This window comes from Embiotoca jacksoni, unplaced genomic scaffold (assembly GCF_022577435.1).
Source record: "Embiotoca jacksoni isolate LCO1_2020_lvr unplaced genomic scaffold, fEmbJac1.0.p SCAF_15, whole genome shotgun sequence".
Taxonomy (NCBI): domain Eukaryota; kingdom Metazoa; phylum Chordata; class Actinopteri; family Embiotocidae; genus Embiotoca; species Embiotoca jacksoni.
Window position 1 is genome coordinate 2,394,625 of NW_027185285.1, and position 25,774 is coordinate 2,420,398.

The 25,774-nt window shown below is 38.5% G+C and overlaps 1 protein-coding gene across 1 annotated transcript; it reads left to right on the top strand.

Moving 5' to 3' along the window:
- Positions 1-3,454: 3,454 nt before the first annotated feature.
- Positions 3,455-25,136, top strand: hs3st2 (heparan sulfate (glucosamine) 3-O-sulfotransferase 2). The gene is made up of 2 exons (XM_069148772.1): positions 3,455-4,429; positions 22,493-25,136. Exons 1-2 carry the CDS (start codon positions 3,918-3,920, stop codon positions 23,109-23,111), a joined length of 1,131 nt encoding a protein of 376 aa, XP_069004873.1. The 5' UTR covers positions 3,455-3,917; the 3' UTR covers positions 23,112-25,136.
- The last annotated feature ends 638 nt before the right edge of the window (positions 25,137-25,774 follow it).

Genomic DNA, 25,774 nt, shown 5'->3' on the forward strand with positions numbered 1-25,774 from the left:
CCCCATATAATGTCAAGTTTTCCACATAGAGTGGGTGGAATAACTTAATGCTGTCAAGTCCTGATATCACACTGACGCTGTGATCCTGTAATCTCTCAATAGCAAGAAACTAAATGAAAAAGTGAGATATCCTGATATCCTTGGCATTAAAAAAAGATGGAAAGAAGAAAGGGAAGGTGTTTCATTACCACGGGGCGCTGCTTTGCAGAAGCTTTGCAGAAGCTTGGCAAGGTTGCTTATTCTCAGTGGTTTATATCAACTTAAAAGGGACAGATTACTTAAATCCCCTGGGATATTATTCTCTGCTGAAGACATGAGCTTCAGCCAGGGCACATCTGGCAGTTTAGCTGCCTTAATATAGCAGCCAAGAGATAGTATGAGGTTGATTGGGACATAGCAGCAACTGGTCAACATAAGAGGCTGCTTTTTCTTTTGAAGGTGTTGCTTTTGATTGCTATGTTGATATATTATTGATTAAACATGAATGGACTGGTGTTTACAGAAAGTTGTGTATGTGTATGTTGCTTTTGCTGTGATGCAGAATCAGGATGAACAAAAGGCACAGCATGAAAGTCAGAACGCTGCCCTACAAATGTCAGATTTTCTGAAAACATGCCGCATGACAAACACATCATCACATACTGCAGAAACTTGTAAGAGAGATACGTGCATTTGTCAAGCAAACGTTTCACAATATTCTGCTCTCTTACTTGTTGGACTACAGATTACAAATAACCTCCTGAGTTGTCCTTCATCAAAGTTCTCCCCAATAAGGAAGGCAAGAATAGTTATGGCATTCTTAAAGTTTTACGTTGATTTTCAACATACAGCTATGAACTTCTAGTCAAACTCTTCTTTGTTTCCCTTATCAGTGTATACGGTCGGTTCACTGTCCTGAGATGCTGAAAGAGTTCAATCAGAAGTGCAAGGAGTTTTTTTCCTGGAGAAAGTGTGTGTTTCTGTGTGTGTAGTGAGGGGTTTAAACTTTAGCATCATATTGCAGTGATGTTACAAGTGTATGTTAGAACTTTGTGGAAAAAAAAAATCACCTAAATTAAACAAGAAATTAATACTATTGCTCTGAAAGCCAAACAGACTGAGACAGAAATGAAAAACATATGAAGCCCTCACAAGCAGTGCGAGAACATATATGGATATACAAATGCTGTCTCCTTTGGTCCTTGAATTTCTGTTCTCAGCTCATATTCTTTCATACCAGCCACAAATATGAGTGTCCTTGCAGACCAGCACTCTTCTCTCCAGTACAGGTTTGAGTGACATTAAGTGTTTGAACTGTCTTCAGTGCAGTCTCTTCAGTTTTATAGGCTTCATTGTCACTTCTTTTATGTTCCGTTTGACCTCAAACAACTCATGTTATGTGCATGTTTGCTGGTTGCAGACTAATTCAGTGGTAGATTGAGCTCCATGTCAGGAGTCAAGAGCAAAAGGAAATTATGTTAAAGGTCTGGTAATTAAGTTTTAAAAAGATTCTATCTCATTCCACTGCTTTGTTTCGAAAAGAAGCACTGCCTGATAGGATTAAGGGATGTGGCTATCTAATCTTACTTAAATGTATTATTTGTTTATTCCTATTCTGTTTCTTTGAAGTGAAAGTAAAAAGATAAAAATGAAAATAGCTCAAACCCAATTGGGTGGCTGCCATTCAAATGATGAATATTTTGGGGCTGGTTAAATTTTTGGACATCATCAAACATGAGCATGTGAACCAAAACTGAATGCAAGGCAGTTTAATGGCCCTGACAGATTTTTTTTTTTTTTTTTTTATATATATATATAAAAAAAATTGTTTACAGCTTTAGCAGAATAAAACACTGCATATGTATATTTCTATGAATACAGTGGCAAGTGTGTTTTTTTACGCTTCTTTGAATCTCTGTGGCAACATTTACACCTCTGAATATGTTTTTCTAAAAGCGATTAAGTCTGTGCAACATAACACTGCTTTACATCTTTCTTTAATACATAGTAAACAGGAGTTTATGATCAAGAAAGTGAAAAATAAATGTTTTGGTCATGAAAACAGTCTCAGTTTCAAAACATTTTGTGTTAATGTGAGGACTCTGCTGCTGCTTTCATATAAAATGGGACTTTTATGAGTTCTGAGTGCAGAAGTACTGAAAAAATAAAGAGTTAGATGGAGGCAGAGGCTAGTGGTTTTTGAGTATCTGCATTTTCAATTTAAGAGGGGTTTTACTGTCACCTTGCACCTCGTCTGTTTCACTTTTAGCTAATACAGTATAAGAACACTTATCATTATATTCTTTTAAAAAAATGATTTCTTTCAGTTTTGTGCTTTACTCTTTGGTGTGAGCCGTTATCCTTCAAGCAGTATACTGCCATATAACTGTGCTGAATTATTTCACTTCCACTGCTTTACACCGTTTGTTGTTGCTTGGACAGTGCTTCAAATAACATCCATGCAAAACACAATCATTGCATATAGATCCTAAACTTCATGAGACAGCCAATATGAGGCAAAGAGGAATACTCAGGTTGTTATAAAGGTCGGAGAAAGAAACAGAACAGCAACACATTGATATTTTTACATTTCAAAGTTGAGGGGACATGAATATTGCTGCTGTTTATCTTCATGCTGAAAAAGCCATTCACCCTTCCATAATTAAACAAACTTTAACCTCTGAAAGAGCTGAAATCTTTGCATTCCAGTCTGCCTCCGGCTTGCAATATAGCAGCGCAGAGGATCAATTGTGATCTGGACTTCCAGAGGCGGCTAATACCTAGGTGATGTGTACAGAAATTACTCAACATGTAGAGAGTGACCCTCAGCCTTAATCATTATGTTTTAAGTGAACACCAAACATGCTATACACAGCAGGAAATTGATTGCATAACTCTTTACAGGTGCTTTCAAAACCAAGGTGGCTTCTCATTGGCTGTCTGAATGTAGCTCATCAAAGTGGCCCTGAGAGTCCCACGCACTGCAATTGAAGAAAACAAAGGACAATGCAAGAAAACTAAGGAAACATCTGCCACCAATTTGACAACGCATGCAGAAAACACAACTTTAAATGTGGAACAGCACATATCTGAAAAAATATCTGAATCAGCCCTTTTCAACGATTCAACAAACAAACATGAGTCACCACTGTAACAACAAGTGCAGCTGTCTTTATCACTTTTTGGTATCTGATGTTTCTCACTTTGTTTTATCACATTTGTTTTTCTGAATGCTGCACGTGTTGTAAAAATGTTTTTGCCATGCAGAAGTAATGAAATCAAAACTTAAATGATTCCCGGACACAATTTTTTTAATCTTAAAAACTCCAAATGATCTCCCCTAAAATATCTGGGATGTTCCTTTAAAAGATAAACGCATATAGAATTATGAGCATGTGCATGACGTCAGGGGGTTGATTAAATATTTATACCTGGTAGCCTAAGTGCATATATCTTCACAACTTCATTATGAAAGGGAGAGGAGGGCTGAGTATCGAAATCCCCTCGGAGGCGAGCAGAACGATCGTGCTGGTGAGAGTTTTTTGGGACACTGAGGACACTTGGACACTTTTTTCCTTTTCTCTTAATCGACGCACAACAAGGAGAAGGAGGAGAACGATGGGCGTCAAATTCCTCCGCTGTGGCATCACTAAATGAGTCACTTCAAACTACTTAAGAAGAACTTGTTTAAAGGAGGACTGACCCAATTTTCCTCAGCTGTAATCATATTCAGCTCAAGTTTCCTCTCACAGTTCAGCAGCCTATGAGAAGAAATAATGCGACTTATGCGCAGTTGATGCCTCCAAGAAGCCACCCCTATCCTCATATGCCAGTCTGTCTGACTTTGGAACCTACATTATTGCCAGACTCCGACCGCAGAGCAACAGAGGAGGAAGACTCCGATGGAAAATCATGCAGCACTTTGAACCCATGGAGACATGGCACATAGGTTCCTCTCATCTGCGAACAGATTCAGCGCCAGATTCGCCTTCATCTTCACCGTGTCACTGTCTTGCACCTATTTATGCTATAGTATTATTTTTTGTCGCAGCACAATCATGACAAACCACGGTTACGAGGGGAAACGATGCCCACCGAGCAAGAACGCAGGAGGGAAGAAACTTCTGGGGAAATTGGACAATTGCGCTTCGCTGGAAGTCAGGTCCGCTCTGCATGAGTCTGCTGACCAGCGGGGATCAAGTGATCTCCGCGACCAAGATAAAGCCCCTGCCTCGCTGGGTACTCACTGGGCTGACACGAAGTTGAGAAACATGAGTGTTGCGCAGAAATATGGGAATAAGAAGCTGCCTAACGCGTTAATAGTCGGCGTGAAGAAAGGAGGAACCAGGGCGGTGCTGGAGTTCATCCGGATACATCCAGATGTGCGCGCACTCGGAACAGAGCCGCACTTTTTCGACAGAAACTATGACAGAGGGCTGGACTGGTACAGGTGAGCAGAATAGGAAACAAACAATGAAATACAAATGTTCAATTTCATTGAGCTACCAAGTTAAATGATGGACATTTGTCTTGTTATATCTGCATAGATGGTGCCGTTTTCCTTACTACTGTCACAGTGCAGTCACCCCTCTGCTCTGCTTGACAGGTGACTCTTGTCATGAGAGGTCCTGTAGTAGGCTATTTAACCTAGTTTCTGATCAATATGAAGGCAAAGTCTAAGGCACTTTTCATAAATTGTACTATGTCTCAATGTCCTATAAATCATTTTAAGAGGCACATAGCTGTGTACAGTATCAGGGACTTTTTTTGGTGAGGCGACCACACACACACACACACACACACACACACACACACACACACACACACACACACACACACACACACACACACACACACACACATATCCTCATGCCCAAGTTTGACATGTCACCACTGAGATCACAAGTTTTTACTACTTTTTAGTCAGTACAATGCTCTTTTATCTCAGCACTGCACATGTTAGCTGTCACCAGAGCTCCATGGTGCTGAGCCCAGAGCGCCATGAGGCTGATGTCGGCTGATGCAGTTCACACACCAAATAATCTGAGCAAACACCAGAGATGACACAGGCAGCCCTCTGGCTTCAGCTGGGCACAAAATCATCTTGCACTGGTTGGTGAAGGGGCTCACAAGGTGCCCCCCACCCCCCTCCCCACACACACACACACACATTTTTGTCTGGATGACCCCTGTTGAATCTACAAACTGACAAACTGAAAATGCAAAATGTTTTCCTCAGAAGATGGATGGTGTTGTGTTCCTTTACATGTGATTTTTGGAGCTTTCCACTCACTTACCCACAGTGGGGTCTGTGACGTTGCTTTCAAAACAAGCGAGGAAGTCTGTTCTCAGTCTGCACTGCAGGAATGAACAGCAGAGGCTGCAGTGAATTATCATATGAGTGCCTGTCCATCAAGGCCCAGCTAATAGTTGTCTCAGATTTTGGCAAACATGCACACTAAGAGGTGTTTTTGATTGACCTTGGCTTTGAGCAGCCAAAGTTAGAATATTTGTCATTATTAGTGATTGATTACATGATGTTAAAAATTATAGAAATGCAGGGATATTTATTTTCTTCTGAGACACTGGTTATTATTGAGACTGAACTGTTGAAACTGCACAGATTAGATGGCAAAATGGTGGGACTCCATCACCATCTGGTTCTCAGAACCACTAGGCTAAATTTGTGTGCTTGTAAGTTGAGCTATATTTTCTATACTTGATATGTATAGAACATCTTTGGGATGAAAGTGCCTGTCTTTTTACTTAAATAAACTGCCCAGTGATGTTGTGATGTAAACACACACAACAATCATCTGTAAGTAAAGTAATTACAACACTTTGAGTCTGCTTGTTTTTAGGGTCTCATTTCAGATCAGATTACGCAACATTTTCCTCAAGTAAAAAAGTTTATTTTTAATTTTAATTTAATTATTTGTAATATCTGTTACACATAAATATAAGTTTGATTTAACTAAAATGAGCTGACAGAACAAGGCTGACCATGTAGAGTCAAATGTGAAGAAATAAAATATTGCATTGTTGATGATGCTAGAAATAATATCAGTGTACTCATGCAGACACCACACACACATATACAGCTACGCAAAGAATGGTTGTACAATGGAGTTGTATCACAAAAGCAGCCTCCCACTGATATAACGAGAATTTGTCTCACTCTCAAACTAATGAACCAGAGGCTATAATATAATAAAAATCCATCGTAAGACATGAAATCTCCTCCCCTTCCCTCCCCTGGTGGGATGTTTAGACACCAAACACTTGTTCAATAATGTGCATGTTATTAAGGACTTTTTGCCATCTCTGATATTAATTTTAATATTCCATTTACTATATTTGGTTATCACACTTACGCTGTGATTTCTTTTCATTTGCATGCATGGTAAGGTGCTTTCTGCTTTCTGAATAGTTGAGGAAAACTCCCCGAGGGGCTTCTTAATGATCATTTAGTCTTTATTATTTCTAAATCAATTTAATCTGTGAAACAAACACAACAATTCATTCCCAAACAAAAGGTGTCCATCTTCGAATCAATTAACAGAGTGAGCTGGAAAGCCAGTTAAGTACTTCAGCAAATACCTCAGTGCACTTTTTACATGGGCCCAGAGGATGTGTGAGTTTTATGAAAAGACATGCACACACATGTCCAAATGTGGGCAGTGTAATTGAGTCAGTTGTACATCACCGGCCTTTCTTTATTAACACACAGCACACTAAAGCAACAGAAGATCCAAACATCAGTTAAACATCTGAATTACAACCCAAAACAGCAGAAATATGCTGAAACAAACAGCTGGTGCATTTTTCTGCCTCGACACATCTGACCAGATCAGACATCAACACATCAGACATCATCCTGCCCTCACCATTAGTCCACTGCTTTCGCAACCTTTCATCATTTACATCAAAATCTACCATTTTTAAACAGCCTAATGACACAACAACTATTTACTTCACTTAGCAAACTATGAGAGCAGAGGTTTAGGCGGTAGAGGTTTGATTTAGTTTTTTTTTTACTGTGTCACTTTAAATTAAGATAAATTGAAGTCCCACGCTGATTTGATGCCGCTTGTGGAAAATTACAAAGAAGGAATACTGCACACTTCTCACAGGTTGACAGTTCATATAGTCAAGATAAATACTTTAACCATACCTTGGACACAAAGACTGAATTACTTGAGACTGAAACAACAGTTATTCAACCTGACAAGGCACTGAGGGATGTTCATTGTTTAAGACTGGCCCTCAGTGATTATCTGTCACAATCTTCGGGTTGTTGGCAACACTTCACATAAAGTACCTTTCCATTTCATTTAACTGTGACATTTGTCTCCATAGGCAAGTAGCATAATGTATTTGTACAGTCTGCATGAGTTGCCCTGCCTTGTTGCAATGAGCGACTCTGAGCTGGCTTCAAAAACCCAATTTATCACTTGGCATATCGGTCTGTCAATGTGGGTCAAATAAAAGTTTGTATAACCATAATCCATCGGTTATCTTTTTAAATCACATTTTAGCCATGAAATATAGAAGATAACAGTAAACCCCTGAGCTCTTACATGCTGTAGAGTTTAAAAGAGACTTGTGTTCGTCATCCAGTAAACACACAATACAGGATATATTTGTGTTGAATCCACAAGTTGAAACAGCTGTTTCGAAAAGCAGCCAGTTTACAATCATAAAAAACTGAAAGAGCAGAGCGATATATCTGAAGATCCATAGAATACAATATAAAGTACACTAAAAAAGATGAAATTCAGGAGACTTAGCCTGTTCATGTTTCCGACCCAAAATAGAAACATGGATGTGTATACAGTGTACAATTGTCCTGATGAGCTTTCAATAATTTAAGTAACTTGCTGTGTTTCTTTGAAAATCAAATATTAAGGATTGCCATGAAATTTGTAGCAGATATTTATGTTCCCCAGAGGCTGAATCCTGACTTTGTTTATCCCTGACCTGATCCAAACCACATTTGGAGGTTGTTTGAAATGTAATTGTAGTGAGATTTCTACAAATGTGTCTCAGTCCGGATGCTCTGGTGGCTCATATCAGATTTATTGCGTCAATCACAACGCTACTCTACGTTCATAGTGAGCAGAATCTATGCTTCCACTAGCAGAGCGCTATCAGAGAGTGGAGACAACAAAAGTCCGTGGACAGAATCCAAAATAAATTGTCTGCTGCCACTTCCGTACCAGCAACCTCTGTGTTGGAAAGCCACCTCACCGGCGTTGCTATGAGCACGATGTTACCACAGCAACCCATGCAAATTGTTGGTCATGTCTGGACACACCAAATCTGATCTGCTCATTTGCATATAACAGTGTGGACAGTCTGTCGTAAAGATCTGATTTGAGAAACATTCGATTTGCCTGCTATCTGAGCGAAGCCTTTGTTTAGTGACACCAACTGGTCAAACTTTCCGCTTCAGTTTCGTAACAATATCTCTACAACTATTGACTTTATTCCCATCGTAAATATTTCCATCATAATTTGAGATCAAAAAGTTGAAATTGCCATTTATTGATTTTCTGTTTATTAACTGATATATTTGCCCTTGAAAATTGATTATTGACCTCTGGATGTGTATCAAAATATTCTAAACGCAAAGTGTGTTTTTTTGACCAATCAATCACATCTCAGTCTTCATTAACACATGCATGTGATCACAAGATCATCTAAATTAATCAACTGAGTTCTCATTTTCTGTACTACAAAAAAATAAAACTTAATTTATGATACATTTCAAAACACCTCAATTAATTTTTTGTTGTAATTCTCAGTAGTTTTTATCTGTTGAACAGTCAAAAACATACAACACGAAACACCTAATTAACTCTCGTACGTTTCAGTGTACTAGCCAGCTGTTCAGCACAGTCTTGTTACATTAAGCGTGTGACAGACCATTTAGGCTAAGAAGAAAAATGGTGCAGTGTTCATTACTGTGCCTCTTGAACAGAACACACATGTGGCCTCATTTATTTTGTGTGAGGGTATTCACATAACCACACAGGGCTTGATGAGACAGACGTTTCTCTGCCACCAATTTCTTCACACGTTCCTCGCCACTTTTTCCGTTCTCCACAGAATCATAAAGATCAAACATAAACACGTTGCTATACACCATCAGGACTTAAAAGGGCATCTCAGCTCTATTGATTTCACAGGAGTCAGAAGCACTTCTAGTTGCCTCCCTGAGAAGTGTTGAAATTGTATGAGAGGCTGCAGTGCCAAATATTCTCCAGGTCCACATTAATTGGCTCGGGGAGGCAGGGAGCTCTGGAACAGTATCATCAGAAAGGTTGATGAGGACAGAAAGTTAGATGGTTCTCATTTAGCGCAGAAAACTACACATTATAGAGTAAGGGATGGTCTGGCCCACTCTGCATTATTAATGAGCTGTCTTCATTCGCAGCTCAGAGACATGCAGTGGTTAACATTAATTAGAAAACAACTCTTTTTGAGACATTTCTCCGATGAGGCTGGTCTGAAATAGAAAGGGGCTGTGCTTTTATTTCATAGAATAGTTCAGGAAATAAACTAATCATGTGCTTATATTGGGAACCGATTATGCTTAAGATGTTGTATAGGAAATTAAACAACCAACAGTGCCTCTTCAATATTGTAACATTGATGGTACGAAGAGTGTGTATATATAATATAATAAGTCATCACACTTTACACTGCTTACATATTAGCCAGTAATACAGTCGGTCAATGAGCCACTTTGTTCAAGACAAATAACTCAACAACTATTGGATGGATTGCCATAAAGTTCTGTACAGACATCCATGACGCCCAGATATTATGTTGTAACAATTTTACTGATCGACTTTTTCTGAGGTGCCATTTTAAGGATTTCCCTGGGATTAATAAAGTACCTGCCTATCTACCATTAGGTTGACATCTCAACAACCTTTGGATGGTTTACTGTAACATTTAGTACACACATTCATATTAGCCTCAAGAGAAATTGTAACAAATCAAATAATGTATTAACTTTCCTGTAGCACCACTGCCAGGTCAAAATTTCATTTTATTCAAGACTTCAGTTTATGACCAAGTACCTGAAAATGATTATTCCTATCAGCCTTAGCTTTGTGTTAAGTTCTCTATATTAAGTGTTCATAAGTGTAAAGTGTCTCATAGCAGATATCATTCTGGTATTCGCGGAGGAAAGTACCCTCGGTGGCATTACATCCAGGATGCAGAAACACTAGTCCTACAAAATAGTGTTGGGGTTGGGGGCTTCTTTTGGTGGAACATTTGCATGTGTGTAAAATGAGCGCTGGCAAGACCGAGCAGGCCTACATGGTACAAAGTCTTTGTCAAAACTTGCCATTTTCAGCGTACAGGTTGCTGACTTGGAGGTTGTTATGGCTTCCTATTGTGGTGGGGATTTCAGAAAACAGTAACACGCAGATTTGATTGTGATTTGGCACTACATATATAAATCTAATAGAATAAGGGGAGGATAATGTCACGTTAAACGGTCAACCAAAGGCAGGTTTATACCAACATCTCTACATCCTGAGTCAGACTAGGTTTTTGGTGGAAAATGCAGGCTAACTGAACACAGTGAGCATCGTAAACTACAAGTGTATAGTTTACATGTTAGGATTGCCATTTTTTTGCATTTAGCAAACTGGTGTTAGCATTGAACTGAAACCACAGCAATGCATCCCTTTTAGTAAAACTATGGAGCAATTATCTTGTAAGTGGGAACCTATTTTTTTTTCATTCTTTGTTTTGCAGAGCACACACACTCCACAGGGTACCTTGAAATACATTGTTTAAGAAGTTGTTGACCCAATTTTCAAATTAATGAAATATGGTTGCCACTTGATCTGGTTAAACACATTGGATAATTTCCTGCCATATGTGAAATGCAAATTATTCCTTTACATTTTTTATGACATTGGAAACAACACAGTCTCTTAAAACTACTAATCTGCAACAACAAGTACATTTTGCAAAAACATTCTATAATGCTGCCTGGAAAAAAATTCACAGACTGTCATGTAAAATCGCTAAATGCTCATGCTGCAAAATACTATTGTACTGCACTTAGGGAACCCATCATTTGCCCCAAACACCTCCCGCCTCTACAGCAAAAAAAAATGCACACTTACTAGACTGCAGAAAATATGAACATAATGGCACATTTTGTTGTACATTTAGGATTGTAGGAAAACCATTAGAAGTATACAGATTCAAAGTCAACTAGATTGCTCATGAGGTCATTATTGTTATTGTATTTTTTCTCGGCCCCAAAATTTGCAGTAGGTCAAGCACTGCACGACTCATGACAATTATGTGAAAGTTATAAAAAATAGACTTAAATTTGGCTTCCAAGAGTCCCTCTGCCAATGGTGGTATCATTTTACAGACATTGTGATTGTGGAAATATCCATAAGTCAGCGATCCTTATCTCACTTTTAGAGATCGTCAGCTTGTTATCTTTCCCCCGTTGGCGAACCCAGTGTGTCCCTACTGACTAGTGATCAAATCCTGTCTGAGCTTTCTCACCTCTGTCTCCCCTTTCTGTCTCCTTTTGTACTTTCCCACCACCTAAGTGTAGAGGAAAAACTTCGGAGGGGGTGCGATCCGTCTGCACTCCATTTATAAATATCCTTGACTGTCACATTGCTAGAGGCTATACTGTAAACCTAGAAATAACTGCTAAGGGCTGCAATGTGGATGTAAATTTAAGGACTTGCCATTAATGTCAGTTAAGATGCTGCACAAATAGGAGGAGAAATTTAGGGGAAGTGTATGGGAACAACATCTGCCCATCACTGATTATTACTTTCACAAAGTCACGATGAAGGGCACTTAATGTGAATTATAAGATTATTAAACATTTTCATTTTTGTTTCCATCCGAATGATACGACAACACTGCAAAAGCCTTTATAAGCTAGATTGTATGTGTTCATCAGCTAGCAGCCCAACAGCTATAACTTCATTTAAAAGGAAATTACACAAAATACACAGAATGAGCGCTGATCCTCATCTGAAAATGTGCCATTCAGGATTTCAGAGGCTTTTCTGTCAGTCTGAGTGTCCTCATTTCAGTGTCCGTAGATCCAGCCTTGCCACATGTTAATGTGACAGCTCGTAGCTCAGTTCAATTGAACGTGTTATTGCTCAAGGAGAGCAAGTGTCAGTCATTTGCCTCTGCAGGCCAAACCATGAATAATTGTTATTTCAAGGAAAACAAGAGCCTTGAGTTGAAATGACAGCAGTTAAATAGGATTTTGTTCAAGGTTGAATATTTTATGCAATTTTTTTTTTTACAGTGCAGCGGGACTGCATTGTCCTGCTATAAATATGTTTTGATTCCATTATGGCTGATAAGTTGCCTGATGTCAAAGAGATCCTAGGCCGTAACACATCTGGCTCAGCCTCTCTGCTATTTTCAGCCAATTTGTCTCTGATTAAATTAGAGAAATGGATGCTTGATTCTCAGGACGCGGAATTGTTATTCACCTCTGTTCCTCACCTCGTTGAATTGGCCGCAGGATTGCTGTGATCGCCTGGACTGCTCTTTGTTAACTCTTAATAGACTTTTGAGGTGGCAGGCTTCTGTAGCTGGTGATTAATGATCAGATGTCATCACAGCTGTAATCTAAGTGAGTGATAGTTTAATAATGGAGCGGCCTCACCAGTGCACACTGGAGCTATGCTGTCATATCAGGAAGGAGGAAGATGTCATTTTTAGGAAGTGCAGTGGCGCAGACATTATGAGAATCACACAGCATAAGAACATCTTCTCTGCACAGTCTCCCTGTGTAATACAAACTGGTAATGGGTTTAGACGGTGGGGTGCAGGTCTATGTGTGGTTTTGGCGTTTCAGGACATTTCAGGGCAAATGGTGTGTAGAGTTTCCTCAGGTCAGTCTGCTCGCAAACACAAATATTATAAAACCCTGAAATCAGCATTTGAATATAAAAAATATATTTAACAAAAAAATGATATTAAATCCTGTGAGCAAATTGAACAAAAATAACTTGCTGCCGCTCAAATGAGACAAAAACACAGTGCTTGAAAGCTCCATTTGAAAACATACTATTGTGTCCAAAAAAAAAAGCAATTATCCTGAAGCTTCTTTGACAGGCTTCCAGACCAGTGCACAGTTCAGACACTAATTATATAAGCCTCAGTTTTCACTAACCAGACCTCAACATTTACTAAATTAGACAGAAAAACCAACAACCAAAGCATGTCATTTTTACAGTATTTGTTTGTGTTTTTTTTAACTTTCGAAAAAGTTTCCAACTGGATGCCTCATAGAAAATGTTGTTTTTAACACCACAGTTTTGTGTGTATTGCAACAACTGTGACCATCATTACTCTGCATGCTGCTTACTGTGATAACACATTGGCAATGAGATCCCTGGAGAATTTGTCTTATAATTTATTGTGTTAACTGTTCGGTTGTTAAATTACTCCAGAGACCGGACAAACACAGCATGTAATGGACACTTTGATTAGGGCCTCTTCGCGGTCAGCCTTTGAGCCTGCATATTGTTTAATGGGCAGGGTTCATTATTAGTCCCTGTAATGACAAACATTTGTTGTCCAGTGGGAGGTAAAGGCCATTTACAAAACCTCTCTGCACCAGCAGAAACACTTCACATTGTGATCAATGGTTTTCTAAGTTAAACCCCAAACAGATCAGTGTTAGCTTTAAATCCTCCTCCTCTGATTCATTAAACTGATTAATTAGTAATAGTCTGTTGCCACAATACCTTGATTGATTAAAAGTCAAGGGAAGGATGATGCACATAAAACACTGGTTAGTTTCCAACTGAATTTACACATTCAAATATGTTTTCTTGCTGATAATATTGACATTGTGACCGTTGAGATACTTCAGTCCAGAAAAAAGAAGCACATTTGAATTAATGTTTAATGTGTGAAATATGACATTGTTTCTACATCTGAATTAGTTAAGCAGTATTTAAATTGCATAAACCCCAGACAAAAATTATTAATGGGCAGTGTCACAACTTGGCTCGCAAGGCCTCGACAAAGAGGGGAGATACACACCCCATTGGCAACTTTGAAGACAAAACAATGTATTTAACAACTCAAAAGAGTAACTAAAGTGACAATATAAACCAAAGAGACACACAGTTGAGGCACCAGTTTCATAGAGGGCAGATAAGGAGGGAGTACAGGAGCCAGAGCATCAAAGAGTAACAACAAAAAAACAAAAAAAAAGTCTTGGAAGCAAGCAGGTTTATTATGGCTTCCCATACAGGTGAGACCGGGCCTTTGATTGAATGGGACGGACCAAACAATTAGGACGACCCTGTAAAGGGAAAGCACAATACCAGAGAGAGAGAAGAAGACTGGTTAGTATGTGTGGAAACACCCTAACAAAAGATGGTCAGGCATTTTGACTTCAGTCTGAACCACAAGCAGGTCTGGAAAGTGCCTAAAGAGTACGGTCCAAATCGAAGGATCAACATTTGGTCTGACCAACAGATGTATTTCAGTTCGTTTGCAGTGTGAAAACACTTTCAGGGTGACTCAGACATTCAGACTGATTACAGGAAGTTGAGTCTGTCTATCATTATCCATTAAACAATATAAGAAGAAGAAAAAAACAGAGAAGTAAAAAAAAACAAGGCAAAGTATTTCCCCGTAATTTGGTCAAAGAAATCAGAAGTCATCTTTAAAAAGTATGTATAAAATGCTGAAAAATATAAATCATTTCGTTAGAGGAAAATAGGTGCCTGTAGTAATAGTATAGTAGCAACAAAATCAATGCTTTTTTCATTTATCTCAATTCAAGCCAAAGTTAGACCAGTGTAAACCAATCCAGTACAGGGAGATGTAGCCCACGTTGGTGAAGACATCAGGATGTAGTTTCCTTGTTTCAATATGAAACCAAAACTGTATTACATGTATATGATGGAACCATAACATGGAACCTTTGTACGGCCTTTCAGGTGGGAAAATGTCTTTAGTAGCTACCAAAGCAATCGATCCCCCAACCTAAAACAAGAAGACACAAGACAGATCGGCAGGGAAAGGCAGGGGCCGTCACCACACCCACAAACACGGTGAAAAAAAAATCACATTCAAGGGGCAAAACTATACAGCACCACAATGCAACTTTAAAGCAAATAGGAATGCCACTCATTCCCACTCTGTGTAGTCAAAGCAAGCTGACTGATATCTGTCTTCTACCAAAACAAAATACACCATTAGAAGGTTCATACCGTTTTACAATGGTTCCAATGAAACCAAACAATTTCAAAGGGTCTTATTTTCCTGACGCTGAAAGCAAGAATAAACTCCCAGCACAATGACACACTGATGTCACCAACTGATTGTTGCAATTTGTGTGACCATCAGCAGGAGTGGACCTTCTACCAACTTCAAGTGGGTACATTTGGAGCAAGAAAAACAATAAATGCAGTTTGGCATAGTAAATGCAAACCAAGGCAAACTGCACTATGTCGTATAGGACCCAATAATTTCCTGTTTAGGATTCAGCCACCCGGAACAGTGCTTGTGCAGTAGTAATCACAGTCAGTATTGCAGGTAATGTGACACCATAAATTGTGAAAGTACGTAATTTCCTAATTAATTAATTTGCACAATATTATGGAAAGGGGTTTGGATTATTGTGGAGGCGATTTTTTTAAAATATGAATGAAACTTTTGACAGGGTGAGACTGAAGTCAATGAACTTGTGGTTGTTACTTAAAAATATATGAATCTCATGTTTGTGTTGTGTCTAAATTTCATGTACAGGCTGTCCCATTTATGTATATTTATGTGAAACAACTAACAACATGTTAATGCTGTTTGATAGATGCATGATTTCAGCACAATTTTGTATTTCTGCTGAAAAATTTACCGAGAACTTGCCTTGAACTGACAATATGCAACAGTCTGTTTTAGGTTCAGAGCAAAGTGAATGACAGTAATAAATTCTGAGTTCATTGATTGTTCACAAGGAGATGATTCAAAGCTGACCTTTACTCGTTCTGATGGTCTGCATCCCTGATGAACCCCCATTGCTCTTTAGAAGTTTAAGTTGTTCAACAAGACAGACTTGTCTGGAGCTTGTCTGCATCTCCGCCGTCTCTCAGCTTAGATGGAAGTGATTCAGCAGCTTGCAGCGAAATACTTTATACAATATATATATACATATATCATAAAAATATGACATTTTTGTGTTTAAGAGAGGTACTTTGTGGTATTTGTTTTCTGTTTGATTCTACTGGAAAGCAGTTTGGGAAAAACTAATTTGATATCCATATTTTGAAAAGATTTAGTTTTTGTCCTGGGGTGTCAGGGTAATGTCCACTCTGTGAAGTCTGTCAATTAGAACAAGTACTCCAACCCATATAACCATATAGGTTGTTTGTTCCAAACCTCAAATACAACCCACAGTAATGTTTCCTAAATTAGCACCCTGGTTAGATTTAGGCACAAAAAGCACTTTGTTGGGCTCAGGGAAAGATACTTGTTTGGGTTTAAAGGATGCCTTTAATCGTGTTGTGCATTTAAGTTAAATTTTTCTTAAAATTGTGCAACCTGCGTTGTCCTGGAAACAGTAAACAGGTTTTTAAAATAAACTGCCTCAACAAGTGTTTGGAAACTGGAAATAATCAGTAATGTCTTGCACTTTGTCTTACACAACCTTCGCCGTCATAGCAACGTTAATAGCTAGGTCAAGGGGACGCAAACCTCAGTTTCTCTCACCTAACCATTGAACCATTTACTCAACCCACCTCCTAACAAGAAAAATTAATCTCATGTTACCCTCTGTTGATGTGGCCAGATCACTGTATACCAGTTCAATAAAAGAATAAAAGGTACACAATACATTAATGACCATCGCATACTAGACAAACTTCAACACAATATTGTTTATTGCACTATGGGTAACTTTTACACCCAACCATAAATTAACTGACGATTTTCTGGAGGCGGGTGGGTTCTAACTCACACCAAAATGAGAGTCAAAGGCCTGAGGAGTGAATATCCCTTTTTTTTTTTTTATTAGATTTCTTCCAGACCTGTGTGAGCTCAGACCTACTGGGTTGAAATTGCTCATCCTGACTGGGTGAGTCGATTTAGACTCCCTGTACCTTCAGAGCCCCATGAGAACTTTAATATTGTGTTTAATAGAACAACGGGACAATTTACAGATATTAAGTGTTCTGGAATACTTCAAGTATTCTTATATAGAGTGATGGCTAATAGTTTGCTTTAGGTATATATGCACTTACATTAACTTGCATTAATACTGCATTTTCAGTTTTAATTTGTAGTGTTGTCTTGAGGTTTACTTTTGATTGGGCAAACTGTAACAGTCTAATTATTGACCTGCTCTGACTTTACACTGGAAAAGAGTGCTGTATCTGGGTTTAATGGGAATCGTTGGTACTTTGAAATAAAGACATCCACGTTTGTGGCTTATTCATTCTGTAATGGCATACCAGCGTCGAGAGGAAACTAAGTGTGAGCTCCAGACCTCCTGCTTCCACTGCGCCAGCAGAGATAAATCGTTCAGCGAGATAGCCAGCAGGCCCTTTCAGGTTTACCACAGTATGTGGGCTAGCTTTCGGCACACTGCACTTTATTAATGAGGCAACGATTGCAGTGCTTTCCACCGTTGATCCTGACCAACCTGGAGATAAGAGTTGCAGAAGGATGTTCATTTTTGTGTTGGCTTCTTTTTTTTCTCTTGACTCATAATGTAGGCATGAGGCTAACAAAAAAACGTTCATTAAATCACTACTGACTACAGTGATAGGAATAAGAAATAGTTTATTTAAAACTGACTCAATTATTTTTTATGTCTAACCTCAGAGCTCAAATTCTATTCTATTCTGTCATATTTAATAATAGATGTATAAACTTGTATAAAGCAACTTTTAGAAAGGTTTCTTTAACTTTAGTGTGTGCACAGTTCATATGTTTTAATTGTGGGTGCTATTCTACAGAAGACTACTTGAGTTACTTTAAATCTCCATCCATCCATTAGCTATACCTGCTTTATCCTGAACAGGGTCACAGGGGGGCTGGAGCCTATCCCAGCTCACTTTTGGGCAAAGGCAGGGTACACCCTGGACAGGTCGCCAGTCTATCACAGGGCCAACACTTATAGACAGACAGAAACAAAGACCATTCACGCTCTCCTTCACACCTAAGGGACATTTGTAGAATCACCAATTAACCTGAGGTGCATGTTTTTGGATGGTGGGAGGAAGCCGGAGTACCCGGAGAGAACCCACGCAGGCACAGGGAGAACATGCAAACTCCACACAGAAAGGCCCAGTCCCGGATTCAAACCCGGAACCTTTTTGCTGTGAGGCGACCAATGTGTAACCACTGCACCACTGTGCCGCCCACTTTAAATCTCCATGTTGTGAAATTCCTGTGATGTTTTCTGTGTTTAAACAAATTGAGGTGGTACTTTGTGTTACATTTTTTTGGTTTGGATACAACAATGTGTAAGAAACAATCTCTTTTGTGTCACACTCATAATGATGCTCACCGATCAGACCACATCCAATCTAGTTTGTAAAAAAATATAACTAATTTCTAACTAAAAAAGAGGTACACGTCAGCTAAATTCAGACATAAACAAATAAAGTTTGATTTAAAAAAAAAAAAAAATTTAAGTGCTTTTACAGGATTAAATGCACCGCTGAAGCATCCAGAACAAATTAACTTTCAACCACGTTGTCCAGGAACAGATCTCATTTACAGTATTGAGCAGATCTTCCACACCCGAGTTCATTTTCCCAGAGTGATTAAAATGTCACATCCAAGCCTGTAATGCATCCTGACTTAAAGTTTGACCAAGAATTGTGAAGAAGATTGTAAATTACCCTGAAGAATTTCGTGTTGATCCTGATTGAGAAGTTGGTAATCAATCAGGGCACTTCACTCAAATGTCAGTTAATTAAGGTGTGTGCCTGGGCATGTGCATGTGTGTGTTCATAGTGTGGCTGTCCAGAAGGAAAGATGTTCACATTAAAGTGTAATTCAAAGTTTGTTTCCAAGTTCCAGAAACAGTGATTACCCTCAAAGCAATTCCAGTGGAGTTACAATTGTGCCGATTTTCTAATTGCAAATAATTATTATTCACAGAGGACTAAACAGCTATTTGGTAAAGGCATACCAGACCACGCTGCAGTAAAAGATCCTGAATTTTATCTTTTCATTTCAGATGTTGTGTGCAGTGCTGATAGTTTCTTGGGGGCATTTTGAGAGAAAAAAAAAATCCCTTAAAAAGTACATTTCTGATGGTTGGTTCAGACATCTGCCTGCGGTATCACATGTTCTCCCTCTGGCCTGATTCCTGCTATCTTAATAAAGAACCGACACATAAATTAGGCTGCTGCTGTGCTGCTGCCGCATGTTCGGGTGAGCAAAAGGTACATTATTTACAACAAAAAAATATCCACATTCAGATTTTTTTATCCCCCTCATTTCAAAAAGGGGACATATGGTCATTAAAGGTTAATATGCAGCCATTAAAACCATTCATATCAGCCAGCTCACATGTGGCTGCTAATTTTGTGATAACCACACAAATGCACCTGAACGAGCCCCGACTACAAAACGAACTGTAGATCAAAAAAAAGTATTTGTAGATATTACAGGCACCCCCCGCCATGTTCCTCATTAACGTCACTCCAAGACAGGCAGCTTGGAACTTATTGGTCCAGGCTGCTCCCACTGACATGAAAGCATCCCTTCTAAATAGCCCCGATTTCAATAAGAAATAAAGATTAACATTCTTTGATCACTAGGTTGAATTTTCTTCACATTGGCTGCAATTACAGCAAAGTTAAACAATCCTTTGAACAGACAACTGAGGTGAAACAGAAATGAGACGATACAGGTGCTGCAGGTATTGGTTTAATGAGGCAGGAGGAGGGATTAAAGAGTCATTTTCATTTGTTGTTTGCATCTTGTGTGAACAGATACGGAAGAAACAATTTGTCTCATAACTGGTAACAAATTGTTCTCATCTTGAAGTTCTGCTATCAGGGAAGTTTACTTTTTGGGTTTAGTGGTTAAAAATGACAATACTTCTCAAGGATTGCACTATTTCAGTGTGGATCAAAGACATTGTTCACTGAATATTTCCCATTCAATCCTCATTTTTGGTCATATGCACATTGGTTGATATAGTAATGACATTGTGCCCGGAAGTAGTAGTTGAATGTACTAACTTGCTTACTTGGACTTGTTTATTGGAGCCATGGGATTTTTTTTTTTATGGGACTGATTGTAGAATATTCAAACAGCTATTTCTACATTCAGTTCAAAACTTTTGCCTCAAACCACAAGTGTTTTTGTTTTTTTTTAGGTAAAATAACACCATAATGTTATATTAACCTTTTTATACACTTTCCTGATAATTAAATAGTGCCGCTTGCTTCCCAACTTCAGATGCATTTTCTTACACACCATATTCCATCATGTCCATCCATCAGTCCTCTCAGTGTTGTATAGCTTTTGTTGTAATGTATCTGGTACCAAGACACCAAGTGGGAGTAAACAAAACTAACAGCTGTAAAAATCAATAAGTCAAGGTACGTTAGCAGATGTTACAACATCTGAATGACAGGCTCACTTGGAGTTTTATATTTTTGTGTCTAAACAAAAACAACCAATGTGAGTGGAAAAACTTCCAGTGTGAAATATCGTCTAAAATTAACGTAATTGTTTTTCCTGAATTCCTCCTTCCTGGTGTGGTGAAAGTGTAAAGATGTTGTCTGCAGGATGCTGCTGTTTTGTTGGGTTGTTGTCACCAGGTTGGCTGTGTATATTATTTTTAGAAGGATCATTTGAGACCTTTCACTGTATGTGTTAATGTTGGCAGTTAAGTTCTGTAATATGCCAAGTTGCAGTTTTGAACAAGCACATACACGATCCTTCACTCATCTATACAATGTTGATCTCTGAGGATGGTAGAAATGTATGGACTTGACAAGCCAGATAACAAACAGTTCCCTCAGCAGACAACCGAAGATCACTTTAGACTCTGCACCATCTGGAAAATGACTGCAAGTTTTTTAGTGTGTAGCAAAGCTGTTTGCTTGAAAGGGTGCTGTTCTCATAAAAGATTAATAGTTCCCTGGTGGCCCTGAGGCACCCAAGCCAGCAACTCAGGATTCATAAATAAAGCTAAATGGATCAATATTTCCAAGACTTTAGAGGTAACCTATGGCTACCCCTACCTTGAAAGAGAGAGCTACGAGAAAGGTTAGGTTTTAATCGAAGCCTTCCTCCAGTAATAATAAAGAAAGTGTGGTATTTATCATCAAAACTGTGTGGGAACGTTCCTGAAGTCCAGGAGCGGATTCACCTGCTGTGAATATATAGCTGTAAAAATTCAGCCACTATATCTCCTCTAATCATAAACGTTAAGGATCATTTTCAAAGAGCCATCTTGGAATTATTCTTCCCAAACTGCCAAGTTATTGTGCCGATGCTACAGCAGAGTTGCCTCTGAGGAAGCAGAGAACTACGGATGTGTGAAAAAGTATGGCTGATCACCGAATTGTGAACGAGGCATTCATTGTCTCAACAGCCGACACAAGATGGTTATTAATCAACTGTTATTGAACCAAAGTGCCAAAACAGAATGACATATTACGCTGGGAAGGAAAACTCTCATGACAAATATGACAAATGCAATCATTTGCCTGTGGTTTGTAAAGCCGCTAACTTGGCAGCTTGATGATGATAATTATGATGCATGGTTTGGTTTTACAAGCTGTCCTGTCACCATTGAATGTCTAACAAATACATTCACATTGTGCTTTTATTTAGGTGTTTGTGTCAACATATTAATGCATTACAAAAGACTTGCAATTATTTAACACACCCACAGCTTTCTCCATAACCCTTTGAATATGTAAAGATTGTATTTGCTTGTTGCTGTTATACCAAAGTTAAGACTGATGGTACATGAATTTTTACAGAATTTTACATATGTATCTAATATATTCTGTATTTTTGTTACTAGTACTTTTACTTAAGTACTAAATAAATAATGTGTCCCATTTTTACCAGCTAGAAGTGATGAATGCGTGTGAGACTATAATCAGTTAACATAATATACAGTACCTTTTGAAATGAGCTATTCTGCATAATAGGTGCTTTTAAGTTTGATACTTTAATTACATTTGTATGGTAATATTTTACTTGAGTAAATTTTTTAAAATATGAGTTTACTTGTTTCAGAGTTTCTGCACTGTGGTGTTGCTACTTCGACTGCAAAAAAATCCTTCTGAACCACTGTTTCCTAGATCTCTTGTGATGCAAGTTACACACAGTACTGTTCACATTCCTCTTGAAACTTCTACCTGAGCTGGATATGTTTTTATTTGTCACTCATAAAACTGAAAAGCATGGTGAAATGTTCCTGGACAGAAAAATACAACTCTTGCTGACTCATTCGTGTGTTTTATTCTGTGTTTTTCCTCCCAAGGGGACTAATGCCACGAACCCTCGACAGCCAGATCACATTAGAGAAGACTCCCAGCTACTTTGTCACCAGAGAGGCACCCAGACGCATCTCCAGCATGTCCCACGAGACCAAACTGATTGTTGTAGTGCGTAACCCAGTCACAAGAGCCATCTCCGACTACACACAGACTCTTTCCAAGAAGCCCGACATCCCTACGTTCGACGAGCTGGCGTTTAAGAACAGAAGTTTAGGTATTGTTGACACTTCCTGGAATGCCATTCGGATTGGGATGTACATTCTGCACCTGGAGAACTGGCTGCAGTACTTCCGACTGTCGCAGATGCACTTTGTGAGTGGTGAGCGACTGATAACGGATCCAGCGGGGGAAATGGGTCGCGTTCAGGACTTTCTGGGACTGAAACGAATAATCACAGACAAGCACTTCTACTTTAATCGAACCAAAGGTTTCCCCTGCCTGAAGAAGCCAGAGAGCAGCAGCCAACCACGATGCCTTGGCAAATCCAAGGGCAGGACTCATGTACAGATCGACCGGGAGGTCATAGAGCAGCTGCAGGAGTTTTATAGGCCATTTAATATCAAATTCTTTGAAACTGTGGGACAAGACTTCAAGTGGGACTGAATGTACCATACAGAAACATTGCTGTTTTTGAAATGGCTACCTCGGGAGACACACTGAAATATAAAAGAGGGTATCTTTAACAAAATGTTTAAAAGACAAGTTTATCAAGATATATATATATATATAAATTGACGAGATTAATATAAAATAGTATACAACTCAGTCTTACACATCAAATTATATAAATGGTTTCACATCATGCTGGGGTCATCCTGGTGGCAAGTGTAATTTCTTTAATATTACACAAAAAAAAAAAAATTGTATAAAAAAAAAAAAACAGCTTCCTTGCCATACCCATAACATATGTTATGGGTTGAATTCATCAGCAGGCAACCAGTTTTATCTCATTAACCAATTCATTGACAAGCAACCATTTCATTGCCGTTGTGTCATTTAGTCTCACCAGACAAACAATGATGACAATGTTTGAATATTCATTACCTAGATTGCTTATTTATTTATTTCCGTTGAAAATGAACCACTGTCTTTACTGTTAAAACGAACACTCAACAGGAAGTTGTATCGAAATGTCAAATGAATAATAAAATCAGTCTGTCAATTACTCCGCAATGAAATTTATCTCGTAATGAAAATCACACAGGCAATGGTGACAAATTTACTGAATAAATGTACTGTAAAATGAGAATAAAAAATACCAGCTTTATCAAAACAGATGCTTTTACACTGAAAAAGTTTTACCATTTGTTAAACTCTACTTAAACTCTTTCTGTATTTTTGTTGTGATCATCAAAATAAAAGGCAAACATCTGAAATGCAAGTATTTATTGGGGATTTTCTTTTTTATTGTCAGTTGTATAGATGAGTAAACGTGAGCTGTAGCATTTTGCTTTTGTGGTGTCAAGTTATGGTTCACACAGCCATACAGTATTCAGGGATTCTTGTTGTAATATTGATCAGTTTATGATCAAACACCCATCAGTCCACGAGACAATACCATGTTACTGTCATGTTTATCCTCGCCAAGGCATGGAAAGTAAAGTGTCTTAGATTTAGCCACAAAAAACTATGTGGTTAGGTATAAGAAAAATAAAAAACATGGCTTGAGTTTAATGTGATGCGTTCAGCAGTTGGTTAGGTATTAACACCAAAACTGCTTGGTTGGTGTCAGGAAAAAGAAAATCATGGTTTGGACTAAAAAAACGCAATAATAGTAATGTTACGTATTTCATGTAAGTTACTCAACATACGCTATGAAAGTTACATATATTACGTTATGTAAGTAAATTACTGACGTCACAAGAAATCCATGTTTTGTTTTCTCACAGACTCCTGGGCAAAAGTATTGTGTTTTGTTCCATCTAAACACCCCAGACTGCCTCCCTACACAGATTTCAACACTCTTTGTACTTTGTCACATGACCTTCCTAACGCTCTCATCTTACATACGTTTGCTTTCCACGAGACAGAATGTGACACTGATACGGTATCCTCTAGTAGACTGATGAGTCCATTACACACTTTGTTGTGATACTGGGCTAGATTTAACCCAACAAGTGCACCACACTCATTTAGGAGTTTTCATTACCAACACTCCATTTAAATTGAATGTACTAGAGACCTACTGTACAGGCTTTTCAGCTCATCACTTGATGACTCATAATAAACACATCCAAATCAAGGCTTGCAACTTGTACCAGCTGTAAAGCCAAGATCATAACAAGATAACTTTTACTTACTCTTCTGACCAGTATATTCAACCTACAATCTTATCTACTGACCACATTTCATGGGTAATTTTAGATAGATGCCCTGATAGGTTTGTACTGCACCTGTTGAAAGATCCAAATGTTGCCAATGATCTCATTACCTTTCAAGATTCCTTTTTTTGATGGGTTTGACTGTGCTTCCGCTCTGAATAGGTCTCTTTGCAAAGCAGCTCCATTAACCTCCTGAATTTTCACCCTGAAGCCAATCAGAGTTATCATTAATCATTTCTACGGATGACTCCAAAACTCCAAAGAAAAGGAAGAAGAAAAGGAAAAGTACAGAAAAACAAGGACTCAATTTCTGCAAAAAGTAAAAAGGATTGAAAAATAACAAAATCCTCAACTGTTTGTATACAAATGTACACTATACTAATATTATTCTGTGTAAGTGTAATAAATAACTTAAATGATATAAGTTAATATTGCAGAATGTATTTTTATATTTGATTTGAAAAGATGGTAATCTAAGGAAAGCAACCTGAATCAAACAAGTAAAGCTGCTATGCTAATGGTCAAACTAGTTCTGGCATATTTGGAGTATGAAAAATATCCGTGCCTTCTTCCAAAGGTGTTTCATTTTCATTGTTTAATCCCCTGCTGCAAGGCTGTGAATTCAGCAGCCCTATCTAGTCACACTCACACTAATGTGACAATGTGACTTTCCATATTAAGGAAATTAGATATTCACTTGCATTCTGACTGTGCTCCTCCAGTACATGTCCGTAAGCCAACAGCAGTATTTAAACTCTCATTTGTGATATCCTCCATACATTTTTGATTAACCTGCCAATGCTGTCTGCAGCTGCCTGCTACTCAGTGAGCCATCAGGAGACACGCCAGTTTAGCAAGAAGCTCAACTTTGTCTCAGCTCAGTTACTTAGAACGTTTCCCCAAGAATGCTTAGAGCTCAATGGCATGGCATTGACAAAGCAAACT

What these genes read in the sequence shown, in the direction of transcription:
- hs3st2 (XM_069148772.1), top strand. Translation starts at nt 3,918, where the DNA reads ATGGCACATAGGTTCCTCTCATCTGCGAACAGATTCAGCGCCAGATTC. An exon ending in AGAGGGCTGGACTGGTACAG is followed by an intron (nt 4,430 to 22,492) that starts GTGAGCAGAATA and finishes TTTCCTCCCAAG; the next exon opens with GGGACTAATGCCACGAACCC.